Source organism: Streptopelia decaocto (genome assembly GCF_964273445.1).
Source record: "Streptopelia decaocto genome assembly, chromosome: 5".
NCBI lineage: Eukaryota > Metazoa > Chordata > Aves > Columbiformes > Columbidae > Streptopelia > Streptopelia decaocto.
This window is the reverse complement of record NC_138659.1, coordinates 40258730-40277999: the sequence shown is the minus strand read 5'-3', so window position 1 is coordinate 40277999 and position 19270 is coordinate 40258730. Positions and strand designations below refer to the sequence as shown.

The 19270-nt window shown below is 41.5% G+C and overlaps 1 protein-coding gene across 4 annotated transcripts in view; it reads left to right on the top strand.

The window, feature by feature from the left end:
* Nucleotides 1-19270, top strand: part of ARID5B (AT-rich interaction domain 5B) — a 113387-nt gene that overhangs the window by 69575 nt on the left and 24542 nt on the right. For 3 of the 4 annotated variants that reach the window (XM_082054626.1, XM_082054625.1, XM_082054624.1), the window contains 3 exons: nt 9068-9180; nt 15572-15776; nt 18111-18163. In XM_082054626.1, the coding sequence (XP_081910752.1) occupies nt 9068-9180; nt 15572-15776; nt 18111-18163 (371 nt within the window). Of the gene's footprint in view, nt 1-7455; nt 7559-9067; nt 9181-15571; nt 15777-18110; nt 18164-19270 lie in introns of those variants that run through there. The other variant, XM_082054627.1, reaches the window with a different exon arrangement.

The window sequence follows — 19270 nt, the reverse complement described above, 5'->3', positions numbered from 1 at the left end:
CAGAAATATTTTCATTTAATAGAAATTCCCCACTGATGCCTGCTTTTAAGTCTATCATTTAGCCAGTTCTTAATCCATTTAATATATGCTTGAATAAAATCATGTAGTGCTGTTTTTTAATCAAAGTGTTATCTAGTATTAAATCAGTTGTCTTAAAGAAATGCAAGTAAGTTCCGTGTGTGCAGCTAGTTTCTCTAACCAAGCTTGTAGTTTCAAGTTATAAATTAAGGTGCTTTGTTTGTTTTTCTTTTTTTGTTGTTTTAAGATCTGGTTTGTGTAAAACCAAGTCAATTGACTGGCTTTAATTATATTCTTTTGCAAGCATATCATCTGGCTTCTTTGCAAAAATGGAACAAATATTTACCAAACACCTCTGCTTCTTTCGAATTATTAATAGCAATCCTGTCATCTGTAAGCAGTGATAGGCCTACACTGCATTTTTTATTATTATTATTATTTTAATTTGCTCTAAGGTCTCCTTGAATGTCCATATTTCTCAGGCATAGATTTTTCTTTGAAGTCTTCAGCTTCCCTTTTCAATTTACCACACTTTGTAATTTCTAACACATTAATAGATTCTGTCTAAAACAGAACAAACAAACAACCCCAAACTTTTTCCATGTTTTTTAAACCCATGTTAGTCGGCAAGACATAAAGAAGCCCAGATCGAGGAAAAGTCTTAGCTTCCAACCATGCTGAAATGAAGAAAACAAGACTCCAAGCCTTGTCCTGAAGCTTGTCCCGTCTTCCATGGAAACGAAAAACATTCAGTTTTTGGCATAACTGGCCAACCTGGTATTTGCAATGCCTGTAACTTTTCTATTAAAAGCAATGCTAGTCTGAACTGTAATCCATGAAAAATACCACCTTTTTGCTTTTTTCAGAGATTGTCTGGTCAGGAGGGGGGTCAAAACAACAGTCTGCAGCAAGTCATATGTCTCCACATTAATCCACACAAGGAAGTGTCTGTTTCACTTATTTCCAAATGAGGAATGTTTTCTTTAGAGAGGTAGCAAATTGATTTTCCCCACATGGAGCATGGGATATCTCATTTCCAAAACAAAACTTTCAGAAATGGCTGCACAAGCCTGCTCTTTCTCCACGTGCATTAGAAAGCAGCGTGGATCCTCTGCGTTCCCTGCAAGGTTGTTTGCTGCTGCACTCTGGAGTTTCCAGGTCAGGTCTGGCATGTTCAGTTATAAAGAAAGAAATAAACAAGTGTTTATTAAAACAGCTTTAGTATTGAAATTGTTTTCTCTGCAGCCTGACTAAGCAAGAGGTGTGTGTGTGTGTGTGTGTTGTGGAGAGGCTGTGTAAGAGCTCTTGTTGTTGGGAGGTGCTCATCCCTGACTTCCAAAGGTGTACTTAGGATCCTGTAGACTTTCTGGCCCTTTGGTGCAGTACCAGATTGGTTACAATTTGCTTCTCTTCACCAGCTCTGCTCATTGTGCCTGGGCAATAAATGCCACAGGCCCTCCTTGGACCCTGTTCCCAGGAGGCAGATGCTTTTAAATAAACTTGGAGGGGTGAAAGGAAAATAAATGAAATGTAAGATACTGAACTCAGGATGCGGAAAAGGGAATGAGGTGAAGGAGAGAAAACAAAGAGATGGAGGTGATGAGGAAATTGAGGGAGCAGCTGGGACTCCAGAACAGTATGTGAGATTAACTAACCTTTGAACAGTTTTGGGGATCGTGCTTAAATATAGTAATATGCTTTTCTTAACTATCAGATATTGCAGAATGCCAGAAACCCCCTAAAGGGGTAGGTGTTAAAACCATTAAAACTGTTAACTTTCTATTCATTACATTTTAGAAGGTGCAACATGTAAGCATGTTTTTCAGCCAGGAGCGAACTTTTGCCGGGCTGCTTTAGGGGTGTCCCCAGCAACCAGCTATTTGCCACCTGCCAGCAGGCATGGTCAGTTCTGGATTTCCTGGAGATCTGGGACCATTCTTCTCACCTTGACTTTGGTTGCACATCTCCGTATGCCACGTCCAGCTTCTGCTTGGCACCTGAATCATGGTGATCTGTGATCTGACACATCCTGCTGTTTCCACCTGCCTAAGAGGGAAAGTCTCCTAGTCTGTTTTGTATCTACCGATGGTTTTGCAGCTTAGGGCCAAGCAACTTCTTGCACCTTCCAGTGCTCCACCTTAATTCTGGTTTTGTGATTACCTCCCTCTGGTGAATTCCCACCTCTCAGGTCTAGAGCTCACCCGACTTTTAAGGCCACCCTAAACGCAGACCTAGGTCTTCCACTGGCCCTTCTTTGCCAGTGGTCCTGGACATTTTTACAAGCTCAGTTGAGTTTTTTGTGTTGTCATACTGTTGCAGTTGGCAAAAATGCAATTGTTCCTTCCTTTTCCCTCATCCTTGCACAGGATAGGAACATGGTCACAAAACCAACGGGCAGCCAGAATCTGGTTGGCAGTGTAAGTTTTAAGTGCATTAGCAATGCTGAGCAGCTATCCCAGCACGCTGCTCAGCGAAATATGGCAATGACCATCCTTCCTTTCCCTTTTTTCTCCCCCACCTCCCCACCCCCTTTTGAAGTGTTTCTGAGAAACTGGAGTGCCCGCAAGCCAGAATCAAAAGTAATATCAGGAAATAGTTATGTAGATCAGAGAAGCCTGGGAAAGGCAAGAACTTTGATCGTGGGCATTACAATTGCTTAGATGTTCTCTAGAATAAGTAATGTTGAGTGAGCAAGAAAAAGGTACATGTTTTAGGCATGAGTACAGTACTGTTTACTTACATGGTTTGTTGAGCAGCCAGCAAGGTCCAAGGTTATTTTGGACTCAGCATGAGTAAGTGATCCAGGTATGACAAATGAGGTAATGCATTCCAGGCTCATTAAAAACTCTTGGCTACACCACTGATTTTGACAAAGTGCCAACATAGCTTGACCTCAGCTGTGTGAAGGCCACTATTTTTTTAACACCCTTCCTATAACAACACATCTTTTACATCAGCCAAAATATGTGTATCTAGAGAACAGTGCTGTGGGCAGGGTTGAACTCATTGGACTTCCAATGATAATCAGACTCCTAAAAAAAAGATAATTCTACTGTAACTAACCTGTTAAAGTCAGGTACCCCAAAAATACAGCCATTGTCTCTTATTTGTGCACCTGGGGGTGGCTGTGTGTACGTAGTACATTCCATTCTCAGCATGAACATGGCTCAAGCAAGGATGACTTGATAACAGGAAGATGGTAAGTCTGGCAGTCGTTTCCCCTTCCTGGGGTAAAGAAGGTGGCTGGTGGAGGTGCTGTCTTCTTGTGGCAGCCTGTGCTTTTCCACCACATGTAGTGTTTAATCACAGCTGACCTCAGCAGCTCCTGTTCTTGGGTGCTTCTCTTTCCCCTGCATAGAACCTGCCGTCCTTGGGTTTAACCCCAAGCTGGGAGTTATACTAGGTGGCAAGGCTTGGAGATGCTCCTGTTTTTCCACGTCCTGCTGAGCAGAGAGTGTCCCTGGAAGTCGAGCAGCTGAGGGTGGTAGTGGCAGGAGAGCAGTGACCACAACCTTGGGAATTTTCTGAGTGGGTGGGCAGCGTAGTTGTCTCCTGATCACCTGCAATATCCTGATGCTTGCACAGGCTGATGAGAGAGCTGAAGGGGAAGATGTAATTTTTGAACAATGATGCTGTTTCATGGCTTCATGAACAGAGAAGACCTCTGGCTTCGAGGAAACGTCTAGCTAGTTTGAGCAGCATTAACCCTGAGCTCCTCTCTTTTCTGTGGCTGTCTTGCTTTATGGGTTGGAGCCTGCTACTGAGCTTATCTCCAATACCTGGTCTTTAATTCTCTGCTGCAGGTGCCTCTGGATTCTCCTTGTTTGATTATGGTGGTCCATAACTCACAAGAACAGGCTTTGGGATCACCAGGTTACCTTCTTCCTGAGGTACATTTCAGTCAGCAAAGATTTGCCAGTCTACATCTACAGACAACCTAACTCGCTGTGCCATGCAAAACACAGGGTTTGCATTTAACCTCTCAGGTGTGAGGGTTTGTAATAAAAACATGCAGGGCAGTGCTGGTGTTTTGGCACTGCAGAGCTTAACCACGGTTTGGGGGGAAGAAGGCAAGATACAAGTTTCCATATAAGAGTACAAGTGTTTAAATCTTAATCTCATGTTACTGAGGGCACTTACGTTACATCAGGGACTAAATGCTTTTGGTTTTTTTAAAGGCAGGTGGGCATGTAAGTGAGGATTTGCACAGAGGAGGTGGCAGTGGCAGCTTCTGCACCTCACCTTCCCTTTCACTTGCTGCTTATGAAGACCATGGCTGTGTGCTCCTCCTTTTGCTCTCCTGAAGGTGCTTCTAGACAAACCAAGGGGTATTGGGAAGGAGCTCAGCATGGCTGTGGCCAGGGAAAGTTGTGTGATTCCAAATGAGATGTCGGGCTCCCCGTCTCCCTCTCTCACTCCACTGCCACAGGCACAAGCTGTTCCCTCTTCTCTTTTCTCCTGCCCAGTCTTCTTGTGTCCCGCTCAGTCCCAAGTTAACCTCTCATGGTCCTCCGAGAAATGCTGATCCCTCATGTCAAATGGCAAGCAGCAATCTGTGTGTGATTTGCGGTAATTACCTATTTCCAGACAACACCCGGGGACCCTTTCGAACATGGAGGAGAATAAAACAGTCCTGTCTCTGTTCAGATTCCTATAAATAATTTTCTTTTGCCTGAGAATTCACAATCGAGATGGCAATAAGACGTATTCCAGAATGGGAAGAGTTGTTAAGATATGGTTGTCATCATGGCTTGTGTAACTGTTGATATTTGTGACATATCCATTTCACACACTTTCACTTAATCAGGAGCACTTCTACCACCAAGTAATAGTCAGCTGAAGAACAAAGTCCACACCACATGCATCCTAGTTAATAATCACACCTTTTGTTCTTTGCAGTTACAAATGCTTGCACTTGAATTAGATCTTTGTTCATCTTGGATTCTTGCTTTATTCCTCTTGAAACCCCACATTACAGCCTCAGCGGAGCAGGTGGTGGTGGGTGCATTGCACGGCCAACCAGGCTGGTGGGCTCAGAGGGAAACAAAGAAGCAACACAACATGCTGGTATAAAACTGGCATCCGAGGAGTGCTGAAACATCCTTCTGAACTCCTTTTGATGGGTATAGGTAGCAGGCACAATGGTGACATTTATGGGAAAGATAACCAGCCCAAGGTGGGGAGCCCTCATGCTCCTCCAGCTCTCAAAACACGAGGAGCATCAGCTCATATTGTGTGCGTTCTGGAACTGCTTGTGTTCTACCTGGTTATACCTGAAACATTTGCCTGGATTCAGCAGGTGAAGTGGCTTTCCCTGCTTGGCTCTAGATTGCTATTGCACCTGCAGATTTTGCAGGGAAGATAGTTTCTTGTGCATTGCCATTTTTGAAATGACCTTGCCCTTTGTGATGACTGGCAAACTTGGGATGAGCTGTAATCTCAAGAAGAGGCTCCTCGAGTCAGCAAGGCAGAGGCCTGTGTGGGCTTCAAGTAGATGAACGCCCTTTCACTGCCAGAGGTCTGAACTCGGAGGTTTGGGTCATTTCTGTTGTACCGGGTGTACCTCTCTACTTACAGCCCTTCCGTCCATCCGTCCCTGCGTTGAGCAGCAGCAGCAGCAGCTCTGCTCTCCCGGGGTGTTGTCACCTGCGAATTGCAGGAGTGGGGATGTTCTGGTTTGCATGCCAAACCTTGAGCGCACAGGGCACCTATGCTGTGCTAATATCCATCCTTTGAGTCACACCCAAGTAGAGGCAAAACAGTTCCCAGCAGCCCACCAAGGCTCCCAGTGGACATACCAGTAGCTGAGTTTTCCCTCTTTTAGTTAACATCGGGAAGGGAAGGGAAGAAGGAAATGACAAAAGCAATCATTGTCAAAGACCTGGGAAGCCAAGTATTTAAATTAGTAGCATGTCCTATCTCTCATATGTCAGTTTCAGGCACTGAGACCAAAGAGGTGGCAAATAAATACAAACTTTTTTCTGTACTTATTTATTCAATTTTGTCTTTAATTTGCTTTGCTTATGTTCTCACCTTCTGGGAAGGTACAAGTTATCAAGTCTCATTGCCACAAACACTTTGAGAAAATGTATTTGAAAGCCATGTGCACAAACGTGAAGAAATTGAGTTGTTTCAGATATTCTCAGGTTGTCATGCCAGAAGTCCTTTTCCACCAGAAAGCACAAAAAAACATGGGATATTCACTTAGCTGTCCAGTACATACTGAACATCCAGTGTCATCAGGAAAACTGACTAGGACTAGTCCACAACATGTGTGTAAAATTGCTTTAAAATCATTATGAATAACAAATGCAAAAAATCTGCAGTGTGCTCATGAATATGTCATAAATGAAACAAAAGATGGAAAGAGTTAAAACAAGTATGTGACTTGTAAATTATTCCTTTGGTCCTAGTCGTATTTCCTAGCTCCAGAGAATAAAATGGATATGGCTGAAGTATAAATAATCTTCAAATAATGCATTTATTTGTAACGATTTAGGGAGCAAATGTTAATGGCTTTGTTTCAAGTGTGACTGGAACTATTTCAAATGTTTTCTCTTACGGAGCAGATACCAGAGGCAGGGACCTTCTCTTCTGGTATCAATTCCAATTGCGGTTTTCTTGTTAATTGTACGTCTGATCTGGAATGGCTTAAAGTGCTTTAAAGTCGCCCGGTGCTGCGTGCAGGACGGTCCCCGTGTGTGCTGCACAGAGACCTTCCCGCTGCGGCTCCCGAGCCAGGGGCAGAATGTAAATACCCCGTTTCGTGGTGGGTTAGTGCCAGCGCTGCCCTGGAAGGCTCCAAGTCAAACAGCGTTTATATGCAAGCTCAATATACCTGGAATTCAGGAACAAACGCCTTCTTGCTTTTAAAGCTTTTAGCAAAACATGAGGAGTGCTTTATAGTGTGATACAAAGTACAGTGCCAAAACCCAGGATAACAAGTATGTTTGGAAAACATTGAGACTTGAACTAGTTTGTTTATTAAAAAAAGGAAAAAGAAAAAACAATTCACAAGCAAGTGTATTTGGTCTCAGCTGAACCACATCTCTCTCTGGCCATTTCTCAGACCAGGTCAGAGACCCATTCATCTGAAGGCTGATGTTTTCATGCCAGCGTAGTACATTGAGGGAACATTTCTATATTCTTCAGCACCTTTGTAAAGAAGGTGCAACCGGTGGGGCTAACTGTACTCAAGGACCTGCCCGTCCCATCGCAGAGGTGTGCACAAACCAGTAAGTGCTGGGAAGGCATCAAAGGCGGCGGGTTGAGCGGGGTTTATAACTGGGACCAGGGCTGGCAGCCGGATCCTGGGAGCTCGTCCCAAGCTCCCGCCGAGCCGCTCGTTTCTCTTCAGATGAGTAATGGAGCGGCAGGGGGAGGGGAGTTGTAAGCACGGAGCAAATACTCTCAGTGTTCATTTTGTGTAAGACTGACATCCACACCAAGTCGAGACTTCCAGCGACGTAGTGTGCAGTCACATGCTGTCGCATTCATGAGTACAGATATAAATCAGGCAGATGTTTGTCGACTGGAATGGGTAATAATTTCTTTCTCTCTTTGTTTGATTTTGCATGTTAGCCTCAGATGACAATTTCAGAATTGCTTTCTGCAGTACTTTTCAATAAGCAGAATGTGCTTCACTGGAGATAGATGGAGATATTTCTATAGGGAGATAAACATATTTTTATATAGACACAATTATAGACTTACACACATACTCACATGCATATATATATATATTTATATATATATATATATATATATATCTTTATATTTACTGTGTGCCAGTGCTGGGGGAAGAAAAAGGATGTGTCTTTTGGACTTTCGGTTTTAAACCCATGGCTTTTCTTTTTCTTTGAACAGACCAAATATGACACTGCTACTCAAACTATAAAATCAAATTAGCACCCTTTATTGTGTTTGCAAACTAATTAAAATGTAAAATGTCCTGAAACCACTGGCTTGCTGTGTGACAAATGTAAGATTAGAAACAATTAGAAGGCACTCAAGAGGTTTGTGGTGTTTAGATTTCTGACGTTGTTCTAATCATCCCTTTAAGTAATGAAAACAATGGTTACCTAGAAATTAAAGGTTTAAAGGAAATTATCTTCTTCGGTACAGTCATTAGTTAATAATTGTTTATCATTTTAAATGTTGCCATAGTAGTCGGAGGCTGATTTTTAAATCTGAAAGCTGGCAGGACACGTAATAATGAGCAAACATCTGCTTCATCTATTATTTCTATATGTGATCGTAATTTATGTTGTAAAACCACTATTGAAAGATGAGTCTGATGTTTTTTATGATGATCCATATCCCATTCTACGTATGGCTCAGCACAGTTAGTATTTAGTCACTGTGTTATTTCAGAGCTGTTTTATCTTAAGAATTGGACAAAACTGAAAGTGATTCATGTTAATTTATATGTGTGGTATGTAACCCTTATGAAACAATCAATCACTTATTTCAGTACTTGTCAACTTCCAGAACTAGTTGTTAAGGGGTTTTTTGATCCATTTCAGGACTCGAGGGTAATTTTTTTAAAAAAACTTTTTTAGAAGAACTTTGACAAGAATGACAGGATATATAAACAGTTCTTGGAGCTGCAAGGATTTTAATATTTCAGAACATTTCCAAAACCAGATGTTTCCCAAAGTTGGAAATAGTAGTTAGTACTCTTACTTGAATATTAGAATATTAGGCTGATTAATGCAAAGTTACCTATTAATATTCTGTTTTGATCCTTTTTCTGTACCATGGAGAAATATTTGTGCTTTCTCTCTGAGTCCTTCAGAGACCAGTGTTTGTCTTTTTATTAATTAGTTATGTGAAAGTAGAATAGATTAGCCTTGGGGGAATATTCTATAGAAACATATAGTGTGTCAAGATGTAACCCATTGAGGATGGGAGTCTTGTAATAAGCATTTACTGTAGACAGATTTGTACATTTCTGTGATTGATTGTAGTGGAGTTATTTATTGTGCTTTCAGCTGTTAAGAAGCCAATATAAGACAATGTGCTCAAATTGTTCTCCATTAATTTTCAGCGCCAAATCTTAAAGGCAGACCGCGCAAAAAGAAGCCTTGCCCACAGAGAAGAGATTCATTAAATGGCATTAAGGATTCCAACAATAATTCTGAAAGCAAAGCTGTTGCCAAGGTAAATCACTTAATAATACTCTTTTCAGTACACTCTCCTTTTTTAGGTACAGCCCTGCCTTTGTTTCCCAGCATGCTGTTTCAGATTTAGAATGTAACTTATTTTCTTGAGGAGATAAATGTAATTTTTTCAGTAGTTTTATTCTTCACTTTAAATTGTGGCTGTGTTCAAAGTTACCAGCAACTATAATCACCTAACAACCTAATGCTATCAGCTTGTTGGTAACTGGTAGTGCTTAAGCTTTCTTGGCATCTAGTGTTAGTTTTCACATTCTGTGACACACAAACATAGTTTGTGACAGTATCTTTGAATTAAAAATAAACCTGGGAGCAGCTCACCCTGTTACAATGTACTTCTAAATATAAGTTTGAAGATAAACAGACTATGAAACAAGAGCCGCTTCAGTAATGGTTTCTAAGAAGCACACACAAACGACATAACCCCAATGTTAAGATATTGACTTTTTTTAAATTTTAAAAAAAAAAAAAAAGGTATATATAGAAAGGCAGAAATTCAGTACGAAATTCAAACAAAATCTGGGCTGTTTCTTTAATTCTTAGTGCTGAGCTGCGTGTTCCAGGGTTTGTTGAATAGTGCTTGCTTTTACAGAGTCGTCTGTATGTGCTGCAGTGCTTAGCCCATACTGCAACTAAAAATTGGATCATTGATTTGTGTTTATAGACTTAATCTTTTAGATATTTATGGGTTTGTATGTTTTCCTTAAAATATTTTAAAATTGAGTTTCTGTAGTGTAATTTATATCCTATTTTCTATGTTGTCTGTGTGGTTTTAAATAGGAACTTGGTTTTCTCTTTAAAAAAAGGGCAGCACAAATGGCTTCTTTCAGGGTGATTTAATTTGAAACTGTAAGATGTGAAGACGGAAAATTACTTAGAGCAGTACTTGTAGATTTTTATCTGAGGCAGAACTCTGTCACTGTGATACTTTTGAGCTAAACAGGTTTGCATAGACTGAATTTTTAGGCCAACTCCTCCTGAATCCATTGTTTCAATAAATTAGATGGATGTGTATCTGAGAAACACTTCCATTGTTGTGACCATCTCTTTAGGAAATACAGTGGATCTATAGATCCGTTTGCATTGGTATTGTTGTAGGCAGTGAATGTCCTGGGAGATTAGGAGGTTAAAGAGGTCAAGTGGAAGTGTTCTGCTCTCAGTTTCTCAGAGGAAGGCAAATTAAATTCCACCTCCTCCTCCTCCCTAGGAGTTCAGTTAAAATTGTGCCTTCTGTTGATGACGATTAAAGAGGCTGAAGTTCATGATGAAGCTCTGCCCTTAAGTCACTGTTTCTTTCTTTCTGTGCCCTATTGTGCTCGGTTGGAGTCTGTACTATCGTGTTAGACAGGCATGGTTGAAGGCAATGGAGCCTGGTGTGTTGAGTTGCGGGGTCCTGCCAGACACTATAGAGTTTGCCTGGATGTTTTTGCTCTGTGGAAGAACGTGCAAAATCTGTGGTGTGAAAATGTCTCAATTTGCCTCAGTTTCCCCCTCCCCCAACCCATTTTCATATTAAAATATTACCAGCAAACTGCTGCATGGACCGTGTTGTCAGAGCATCCAGGACTGTAGCATGAGTAGTTCTGCCTCTTCAGTACCTGATATATAGGTATTAGATAATTAAAAACAGCAGTTACACTTCATACCAAATTGTTTATCCTCCCTGTTTATATTTGGGTTCACCCTTCTAGTCAAATGGGAGGTTATTTCAGATAAGAAGTAATTCCGCCTATTTATCTAGTCATACTGTGCTCATCATTGTGCAGATATTAATAGCATTAATTATCTTGGCCAGCTTAATTTCATTATAAATAATAGACATGCTCATGATAAAATGTCCTTGCATGTAGTCACACTGACTTCACCATTGCTCTTCACATCAATCTGCATCTCAGGGCTGTGGATATACTTTAATAAGAGGAGGACAGTGAATGAGAAACCCTCTGCAGCAGAAGTATTGCACTTCATACAGATCCTTCTGGGGAAGGAGGGAAAGAGTGTTTGGGGAAGGGGAGAATGGAGATCCACCTATGGTCTTCCAGTTGTTTGGAACAGTTGAGATGTTAAGTCATCATCTCAGGCTCCATATTGGGCTTCACAATCAGTTTTTCTCCTCTGTCCGTACTGCATCTCCAATTAATGCTGACAACGGGTCCGTGGAGAGCAGGGTTGAACACTGCTAGTGTAAACAGGACAAATCCACTTCTGTCAGATGCTGAAACATTTTGGCAGCGGTCCTGGCCGTATTCCTGTTCCAGCTAAAATCCCTTTTGACCAGAAGTTCTGCTGCTTTTGTCCTCAGACCGTGGCACCTGGTGTCTGGCAGCAGCCTCATTTCTTGGGAGGCAGGGTGATGGCTCTGATGGAGACACAGTGGCGGTACAGTTTGGGTTAGAAAATGGCAGAAGTGGCATTCTGAAGACTGAGGGTTTGAGCCTGTCAAAGCCAATGGAAGCCACGTGGTTGTCATGGCTTGCTGAATTTCATGTTCCCAGCTGCCAGTGACTAGAAAGCTTTGTACCTTCTTACAACTTAGTTCTCATTAGCCTTGTTTACCTTGAACCATGAGCAGATCATTTTATGGGCTTTTACTGTTACCTGACACAGAAGAGCGTTTGGTTGGGTAGAGGCAACTCTGAATAAATTCCAGTGTAGGTGGCTTGTTAGAAATAGAGCGATAGCATGACAGACAATGTTGTCCTGGACCTGCAGGTGCTGCCAGGGGAAGTGGGTCTTTTGTGAACCATCTCTTGCTTTTGATGTCCTTGCTGGTCACTGCATCCATTTTAGTACCTCCTGGGGAAGATCCCAGGGGGGTTCCCTCCCAGGCTGGAAATGTTAAAATCACAAGAATACATGGCCTACTGAGGCAGGATCAGCTCTCCTGGAGAGACATATATCAAGCTCTTCTCTCCAAACACTCCCAGGACTCTGGAAGCTTTCATTCTTCACGTGTCGTCAGTGCTGGACATGCTTTTGGGACTTGTAGGCTCCAACATGAGACTTGTCGTACCTGCTTCGAGCTCCCAAAGAGTATTCGCATCCGAAGTGTGCAGAAAGGCACTGTGGAGCTTCTTAGAACTGGCTGATCTGACCATTTTGAAGAGCTGAAAGGATTAACTTGTTAAACACAGAAATTGTCCCCAAATGAATCTGCTCATTACATCTCCTAGTACAAATGCTAAAGGAAAACTCTCACTTCATTTGTACAGAAGAGTTACCAGGATATGCTCTTCTTGTGGCCACAGGTGTCCCAGCGTGCTCTTCAGACCTAGAGATTTATTCTGAGCGCCTCAGCCATTATCTGATGGAAACTCTAAAACGCGGGTCTGCGGTGGTCTGTGTTATCTGTGACCTCTGGCAGGAGAAGACAGACGCACAGGGGTACCCACGAGTCTTCACCGGCCATTTGGTCCTGGATCATACGCCCCTGATGGAACACACAGAAGGAGGTGGTCAGATGTTCCCAGAGCCCATCTCAGAACACCCCCAGCTTATCCACGCCACAGCGCTGGGTTGCCTGTTGAGGCCTTAGCCCTGTTTCCTTTTGGAGGCCTCACACTGAGGCTACAATGAAAGAGCTTTAACTCCTCCTGCAGAAATCAAACTCTTCCTTTGTAATGGAGTCGTTCAGGCTTCATGAGCAGACCAGAAAAGAGAGCAGAGCCACGCAAAACTCTGTCTTCAGGACGTTCCTCCAGTCCTTGCCCTCTAGGAGGATACAAAATTATGTTTTGAGAGAGAAAGGTGCCTGGTGCAAATCTGGCATTGCTGTCACTGACTTTTATATGTTTATGCTGGACTCACACCGGTATTACCCAGAATGGCATTTGTCCCTTTTGGTTCTCGTGAATCATTGATCATGGCCTTCGTCCATATCTCCTGTCAGACAGCGGGGTGGTTCCGTAAGTGAGGCTTGTGCCTCGAACCCTGAGCAGATGAAGCATTGCAGCCTTCTTCAAAGCATGGTTGAACTTGACATTGCTTGGAGTCCATCCATTGCATTTTGACACCTCTGAGTTCCACAGGTGCTTTGACCTCAGTTCACTGTACCCTGAAGAGAAGGAGGTTGTGTGTTAACATGGGTTTTTTCACTCCTGGTGGCTTTTTAATGTCATTTTTTTGTTTCCTTTTGTCTCCTTGGGAATAGCATCCCTTGCCGTTAGTTCACTTGCATTGTAGTGAGCTTTGATTTCATTTATCATCCGTGCCCAGGCTGTCTTTGCAAATATTGGTCTGAGTTGTCTAGTTTGAAAAAGGAAAATCCATTAAAAAGATGATTGATTGATTGATTGATTGATTGACTTGACTTAGCAAGTGGGTGACAAACTGAAGAATTGTTCCCAGGTCCAGTGAACTCATTCCAGGTTTTCACTTGCAGCAAATTTGCAGCTCAAATTAAGAATCCTACGTTTATTGAAAATGGGCTCGTAGTGGGAGTGCTAACCCAGTCGTTGGTATAGCATTGAAAACTGTGACAATGTAATCTAAACTTTATTAAGTGGAAGCTGTTAAATAATTTTGCGAGGAGCCAGAGTAAAAAAGTCAAGGGATTACAGCTCTGAACTGAAAAGTGGATGAGGAAATCCAAAGTTCATTTAATAGGAAAAAAATCCCATTAGCTCCATTGAGTTTTGGATGAAACCCAGGATCTTTACAGAAGTTTAATCAACGAGCACATCTATTGCTAAAAGGCAAAGCATGGTGTCTTGGGCCATAGGAAGACAATACCTCTTTGAACCACGCAAACAGAGAATATCGAGCAGTGCAGCAGACAAACTTAGCAGGAAGTGGTCAAGGAAAATCCCACAGGAAATCCAGTCCCTGCGGCGTTGCCTCGGAGGAGCGAGTCTGTACCATGCAGCATCCACCAGGAAGATTTATCAGCAGCATCCATTACCTTGGAAAATCATGGCCATTCTCCCCTCTGGTTAGGAGCCAGTGTTGCTTTGTCCAGTATCTGTGGAAAGCTATGGAGGCAGCTAACCTTAAGTCAGTGTTTTCTGCAAAGTTAATACTGTGGAGGAGTATAAAAGATTTTGCTTTCCCTGAGCCTGAACACTGGGTAGCTTTATTGAGATAAAATAAACATATCATAGTCTTTCCAATGAGATGTTTGTTTACAAGCATTTACGTAATGCTCTTCATAGCACTTACTTCCAAAATGTCAACAAGTACCCAGGAAGCACCTGGTTCGGAAGTGGGGAGAGTGAACGAGAGTCAGTGACTTACTTGGCTATGAGCTCCTGCCTTCCTGTTCAGCGAGATACCCTGCTCTCCTCTGCTGTCCTCCTGAAATACCAAATTCTGGCTCTTGCACTTTCCCTGCTCCCCCTGGGAGCACAAAAGACATGCCTTGGATGGGGCATGGAGGGACGGTGCAAACCAAAATGTGTGTAACTATCTCCACTGCTCTGTATTAGAGGACTTCCAGTATTTCACTGGAAATGTATCAATCCCGTCTTGGTCATGGTGGGCTTTTAAACGTCAGTTTGCAAGGTGCTGCTATTTGTTTTTTGTATACATAAATTATGCGAATGCCGGAGTTGTAATTTGCTCAATTCAATGAGAGGATTATCTTCAGGAGGACTGCAGGATTAAGCTGCTCTCACTGGACATTTTTCCCCATGTTTGAATACTGATGAGAAGTAAAGCAGTTCCAGTTTGTTGACGTCCTGACTGGCACGGGGCTGCCGGGGCGGCTGGTGGGAGAACCGGAGCTCTGGGAGTCGCGTGCACTGGGGCTGCCGGCGTCTGTCGGGAAGGGTTCCGGCTACCAGCCTCTTCCTTCTGCTAAATACTAGGGGCTGTGCTTAAGTTTAAGCAGATGCTCAGCCCCACTCAAGTCCGTGCTACAGCAGAGCCTCTGATCTGCCTGGGTAAGGCTTGCCAAGGTTTGCATCTATTTTGGTGGGCCAAAGGAGAGAAAAATGTGTCGTTTCAGAGCTGGCTGCTCAAGCATTCCTGGAAAGGGCTGAGCACCCTCAGCTCCAAGGGTCGTCTACGGGAGTTGACAATGCTCAGTGTCAATCCTGGAACGAAGGTTATTATTAGACTTGCTAATGGCAAGTGTATGTGAGAGATGGGAGCTGTCTGTGACATAGCAATGTATAGTCATAAAAATGCAGATCTGGAGAGCATTACCAATGGGTTATAATGATTTAAAGATGTGGCTATTTAAAAATGTTGTGACTAAGATTCAGAACAAGACATTTAGCTCTATAAATAGCTTCCTTTGTTTCCCCTCAAACACAGTTGCATGGTTTGGCCTCCATTTTTTTTCAACAATCCATTCTGCTTGGGAGAGGGTTTTTACTCCTTAAGTGAAAATTAAAGGTTACCCAGATCTGATATGACATCTTTTCTCTTCCCAGGTAAAATGTGAGGCTAAGTCAGCTTTGCCCAAACCCAAGAGTAACAACAGCAACTGTAAAAAAGGCTCAAGTGAAGATAAAGCAAAGATTGCCGTAGGTGAAGAATGCAGAGCTGATGAGCAGGCTTTCCTTGTGGCTCTTTATAAATATATGAAAGAAAGGAAAACACCAATTGAACGAATACCCTATTTAGGTTTTAAGCAGAGTAAGTATCCATTTTCTCACTTTCTTGTTGGCATTTTAGAATGGTTTGGCTTCTCTGGAGAAAGCATTTGCACACGAAGTCTATTTTAAAGCCTTACGGATGGGGGGACCACGTTTATATCTACACATTTTCCAGTCCAGGCATTTCACTGTCTTATGCCTAGATTTGCATCTCTTCCTTCTGGGGTAGTTGCTGCCAGATATTTATAGGTTTAAATCCACTGATTATGACTAGAAATAGGCATGCTGAAAACTCTCTAGTTTTCTGTTTTGTAAATCTGCAGTGTCTGTAATGCCTTTCTTCTGAGTTAATAATATGACGTATCTTTATTGTGCCCAGATGTTCTTTATGAAAGGACAAATATTAAAGGAAGACATTTAAAAATGGTCAAGAAAGGCACAAAAGCTATCGTATTTTTAAGCCCCAAAATGTGTTTATAGATAATAAATTACTGACTGTGGAGAATATAAAACCAGACTGTATCTATTTAATGCAGAATGCAATGTTTAGAATTGCTTTGGCATGTACAGCTTGTAATGCCACAATCTGTAAAGCAATTGTATGTGGGGAAGATACAGTTGTAACTAAATTTTACATAAATATTGCAGCGCAATGTAGATCTTTCTGTTACCAACAAAAGCTGTAAATGGGGGGACTTTTCCTTCTTATCTATAGATTGTAGGATATTTTATTTCCTTAAAGGGAAAACTCTATGCATTGAAATATTATTTACTCTAATTTATCTCCCAGATTAAAACCATGTGTTATTTTGATGAAGAATGTCAAACCTGTATGTTTTACATAACAATTTACATACCTAATAGCAATTGGCACTGATTGCAACAGGCCTCCAGCAGCCATTATAAACTTATATAACTCCGAATGATTACAGTGTTTGTCTGAAAACTGGCTGCTTGAAATGGAAGTAAAATTAATGTACTATGAACAGCTTCGTTGCATTATGCATTGATTCAGATTAAATCAAGGCCTAAGCAAAGCTCTTGATAGCTTTGAAACAGTACAAGGTTCAATGAGGCTTTCAGAACGTTTTGTGTTGAAGAGAGGATTTTTTTTCCCCCCTCTGTTTTATTCTGCATTCCCTCAAGCATGGGGACAGGGTGAACTTGAAAGACAAGCTAAAGTATTCTTTCTAAAATTCCCCACTGGGGGTAGGGCCCTCTGCCAACATTTAGCTGAAATACACGGAAAGTTCCTTGACATTCACTATAAATTAGGGGCCTGATCCGGCAGATACTGAAATGCCAAGAGTAAGTACATTGAGAAGAACAGAAATGTTTGCAGGACAGGGCTCTGTATTTGTCCAGCGAGACTCGTGCAAACATTGCCAATATAAATAGGTTGGTGGGAAGCAGGAGTACAAACACTACAACAGAGCATCCCCCGCAGAGGAAGAGATCCCGTCCTCCATGGTCCACAGCCTAATCGCTGAGTCTGGCCTGAAGTATTGGTAGCACGTCTAAGGGGAATCACTGTTTGTTGGTGGAATAGTGCATACACCTTTCGTAGAGCTAAGACATCAATTTTTCTTCTGGCAATAAAAATAGAAAATAAAATAAAATAATAAAAGTAAGACACCAGCAGCAAGCAGTGCCCCCATGTGACTGTGGGCCAGGATGAGAAGCACATGAGAGAAGTTCTGCAGGAAGAAACAAGCATCTCCCAACACATCTTTGGAATTGAGTTGTCCCTCCAACCCCACAGCTGTGGGCAAGGCACAACCACCCATGCCATAATTATTATGGCAATTCTCATTTGTGCTCCCTCTGGGTTCATTCATACAGGACCCGTTAGAATGCAGCGTATTGTTTATTGATTATGGAGGCCATTATCAGAGCTGCAGTAAATACTGGATATTGTTGTTTAATCGATAGGCTTTCTCTGTGAGCCAGTGTGTGGCTCATGCTTGCTTCCTAATGAAATCGGTATTAAGCAAATAATTAAAAGCAACATTCTTCCCAATGAGTAATTTTTGTTATCAAAGTTATGGAAACACGCAACAGTCATTACACGTTGCCTCTTATCAGCAAAGTCAAATGAGCCCATTACCTTTGTCTCGGTGTATTTTTCCAGTCCTGTTAAGGAATCTAAGTGTGTTCTCTTTTGTGTAATTAAAAATATATAGAGAGTGTGTGTTAATATTTACTCTTCAGATTATGTAAATACTTATTTGGAAAATGTTTCACAGGAGCTTTTTGAGGGGCTGTGAGCTTTTTTTCTCTATTTTTTCTTATTTAAAAACTGTTTAATTTACATTTCTTTGAAATATGTTGGTTAATGCAATGCTTATCTAAATACTTATTGTCCCTCTAACAGTTAACCTTTGGACTATGTTTCAAGCTGCTCAAAAACTGGGAGGATATGAAACAGTAAGTGTTTAAGTAACTTAAATGAAATAATTGTGCAATCTAACTTTTCCCTGTTAGAAAAAAAAATGTAAAAGCAAACAATCATTTGCTGCATTTTAGGCTAGCTGTACACATTGTGAGTTTATTGGACCGTTCTTGGAAATGGTCCCAATTAGTTCCAGGTTTGGCAAAATTGTAAACTTGCCGTAAAAACTACAAGTGGAAAACATATGTAACTCTTCCCTGTCAAGGAAATTAGTTGGGTCTGTAATTTTTTCCCATGTTGAGAAAGGGCTATTATTGTACAACAAGCCAAGATTGCATAAAAGAAATTTCACTTGGCAACATCCCTGACATCTGTTCATGTCTAATATGGGAAATGTATTAAAGGCTTTCAAAAGTAATCAGCATTGTCCATTAAAGAATAGTATGCTGCAGTATCTTCTCTTATTCCAAGTGTAAAAGATCTTTATTAGACAAGGGTCAGTACCACATAAACAGGAAGTTATCAAAGTAATTCAGAGAAGTCTCTGACACTTTTTATCGGCTAACTGTATCTGACAAGAGCAGTTTATTTTTAGCTCACAGGAAAATTTGATGGCCATGGATTTTACAGCATGTATTTTGAACCAATAAAATATTAGAGCAACAAACTTAGATTAAAATCTTGAAATGAGAAGAAAGAGCTGCATTAATATGGCACATCGAGATGACATCTGTAATAAAAACCAATTGACATAGGAAGATGTCGTCATTGGAAATATTTTCTTTGCACACAATGATCAGATTAAGTTGTTCAGTTCCTGCCACAGTTGGATGAAAGAAATTATTTTTGCTTTGTTTACGAAGTAATCTGGGACATATCTGTGCTGTAGAGAAATGACAAGAAGAAATGCACTATCGAGAAACTGAAAGTCGTTTGAACCAAAATACCAAACTCACTGTTTTCCTTCTATACAATGCAGCGTATTGTTCTGGAACTCAGCAGCCCTGTTGGTTAGCATGGGTGTGGCTGGGTTTTTGTGAAACACAAATCTGACATTCTGAACAAAAATATATGCTTGATTTGGCTTTTATTGTTGCTCTATCTTTCATTAATCAGCACATACCATGCTTACGTACAGGGGT